Genomic DNA, 2,611 nt, shown 5'->3' on the forward strand with positions numbered 1-2,611 from the left:
TTGTGTGTGAGTTGTGTGTGAGTTGTGTGTGAGTTGTGTGTGAGTTGTGCGTTGGGACACAGATGAAGTGATCAAGTCGGACAGCTTGCAGAGCTGTAATTGTCACTGATACCCCCTCCTCTGTCATCGGGACAAACAGTGCCACCTGCCACAGGCCATGTCAGCTTGGCAGGTCCAGGTCCAGGTCCAGGTCCAGGTCCAGACTAACCCAGTGAGGGTAGAAAGGCTGCAAACAGTTCAGAGCAGGATGATCTGTGTATGAAGTTTGATGAAGAACAATGTGAACGAGTCTGATCTCATGTTTTTACACATTTTGCAGCCGTGTCATCGGTTCCTGTCTGTTCACAGATCCTCCAGCACCACCATGCCGTCCATGAGATCTCCTACATCGCCAAGGACATCACAGACCACCGAGCCTTCGGCTACGTCTGTGGGAAGGAGGGGAACCACCGCTTTGTGGCCATCAAAACTGCACAGTCGGTCAGTATCTGTCTGCACACTGCAGTGCTGAGGTGAACATGTGGATCCAAACAGAGAAGAGCCTGGAGCACTTCCTGTTTGGATCCTGATCTTTGTGGCAGGATACAGTCAACCTGACAGCAGAGTAAAGGCTGGAAAACATCATCTGCATCTGCTGCTGGACGTGTTTAAGACAAAATATGGGATGTAAATTACAGATGGTACTAAAATCATTTTAATTTGAACATTAATGAATGTTTTTATTGTTCCATGACATGGAGCAAAGAGGAGCATTGGTTGTCCATCTCAAGGACCACCACCACCAGACTGTGCTTTCCAGCAGTGATACTGCTTCAGGTTATTGTTTCAAGTGATCAGGCTGTTTGAAGAATAATCAATGGTGGGCGGGGCCACCCCTGACCCCTCCTCTGTGATGATGGATAAAGTTTCTCCCTCCTCTGACCAGGATTTGTCACTGTGCAACATTTCAGATGAGCAGAAAACACACTTTAGCTCCTAGCCTGCATCAAACGCGTGAAGGTTTACTTGGATTCTCTGTTCAGAAACAACAAACTGTCCCTGACCGACAGGACATCAGTCTGTCCCAGAGGACAGATGTTTGTGTGTGTGTTGTGAAACTGTGTTGGACAGCAGAACGTTTTGTTTGTGTTTGTCTTGGAGTTTAGCAGATGGGTCTATGAGTTCATGTGAGGACAGAATTAAACTCTGTTTCTTTAAACTGAGGCCGTTCAAAGAGCCACAGGTAAGATGTTAGTGGGGGTGTCCTGATCTAGTATTAATATCACGTATTGGTCCGATATTAACCAATAATTGAACAGTAGCTGGCTGTGACTGAAACGGCTGGACTGGGGATCTATCCGGTGACCTTCCGGTTCCAGGGCGACTCCCCTAACCACTGTGCCACGGCCGCCCCAAAGTGAACAAGAGGGGACTCAGCACACATCCTTGGGGTGCCCCTGTGTTCAGAATGGTGGTGCTGGATGTGTTGTTGCCAACCCGCACTGCCTGTGGTCTTCCAGTCAGAAAGTCTAGTAGYCAGTTGCACAACGATGTGCTCAGCCCCAGACTACCCAGTTTGTGAATGAGTTGTTGAGGAATGATTGTGTTGAATGCTGAGCTGCACTCTGACATGTGTTGTTCTTGTCCAGATGTGTGAGTGCAGAGTGGAGAGCTGTGGAGATGGCATCCTCAGTCGAGTGGTTTGATATTCTTATGTTATTCTTATGTACACACTATAATTAACTTTTTGACTATTCATCATTTGTATGAAGGTTTTAGATGAATTTCTTTATGTGCTCCAACTTCTTGAGCTTTAACTAAAGACAAGTGAGCGTGTTAGTTAGCAGTGCTGGGCAGCACTAATCCAAAAATTAGCTCCACAATTTCTGAAGCGTTTTTGGAAATATTTAGGTCCGCAACATCAAAAAGTGCTTATGTCATAGAAAAACTAGCGGAAGCTAATTTTAAAGCACAAGTTCAATTTGACACTTACTAGCTGAGAACAATTCATGTACAATATATGTACAATACTGCCAACTAGTGGTGTATGAACTCTTTTACAACTTAATCCTACAACCTCTGATTGCTGGGGATGTGATTTCCTGAAACAGACCTTTAGCTCCTGGTGTAAAAATTAAAAAGTTGTTGAGGATTGCTAGTTCGGCTGCTTATTTGTCTTTTTATTTTGTTTGTTGTAGATTTTTCATTAAAGAAGCATCAATAAAGTAATTTTAAAAACTGTTTATTGGAAAACTGAAGAGGTGCATTCTGGATACATGACGGATTTGATTTGTGACGGGAAACAAAAGCACGCAGTACAGGAAACTTCCCTTCAAAATAAGAGCTTGGATTTTAAAGTTTTCCATGTAGTTGCACCAGTTTACCACTAGATGTCAGTCTTCATCAGCAAAACATCTTTAAATTATTTCTGATTCTCTAACACTGTTGCTTCGACCAATTACATCAAGTATTGAGCTCCAGTGTTTCAACTTTATTTAAAAAAGGAGCTCTGATTGTAAAGTAAAATAAATCAATACATACAAAATTTTAGTATGGATTACAAACGTTAACTGTTTTTGCTGTTGCCTTCCTGCTACGTAAGCAGACACAAAGCATTGTGGGAAATCAGAAC

At 43.3% G+C, this 2,611-nt stretch overlaps 1 protein-coding gene across 1 annotated transcript in view; it reads left to right on the top strand.

Annotated features, from left to right (window-relative positions):
- Window positions 1-348: 348 nt before the first annotated feature.
- Window positions 349-2,611, top strand: part of dab1a (DAB adaptor protein 1a) — a gene marked incomplete at its 5' end in the record, with an annotated part of 23,199 nt that continues 20,936 nt past the window's right edge. Inside the window, 1 exon segment of the mRNA XM_014028398.1 lies at window positions 349-480. Within this exon segment, the coding sequence (XP_013883852.1) occupies window positions 349-480 (132 nt within the window).

This window comes from Austrofundulus limnaeus, unplaced genomic scaffold (assembly GCF_001266775.1).
Source record: "Austrofundulus limnaeus strain Quisiro unplaced genomic scaffold, Austrofundulus_limnaeus-1.0 Scaffold757, whole genome shotgun sequence".
Taxonomy (NCBI): Eukaryota; Metazoa; Chordata; class Actinopteri; order Cyprinodontiformes; family Rivulidae; genus Austrofundulus; species Austrofundulus limnaeus.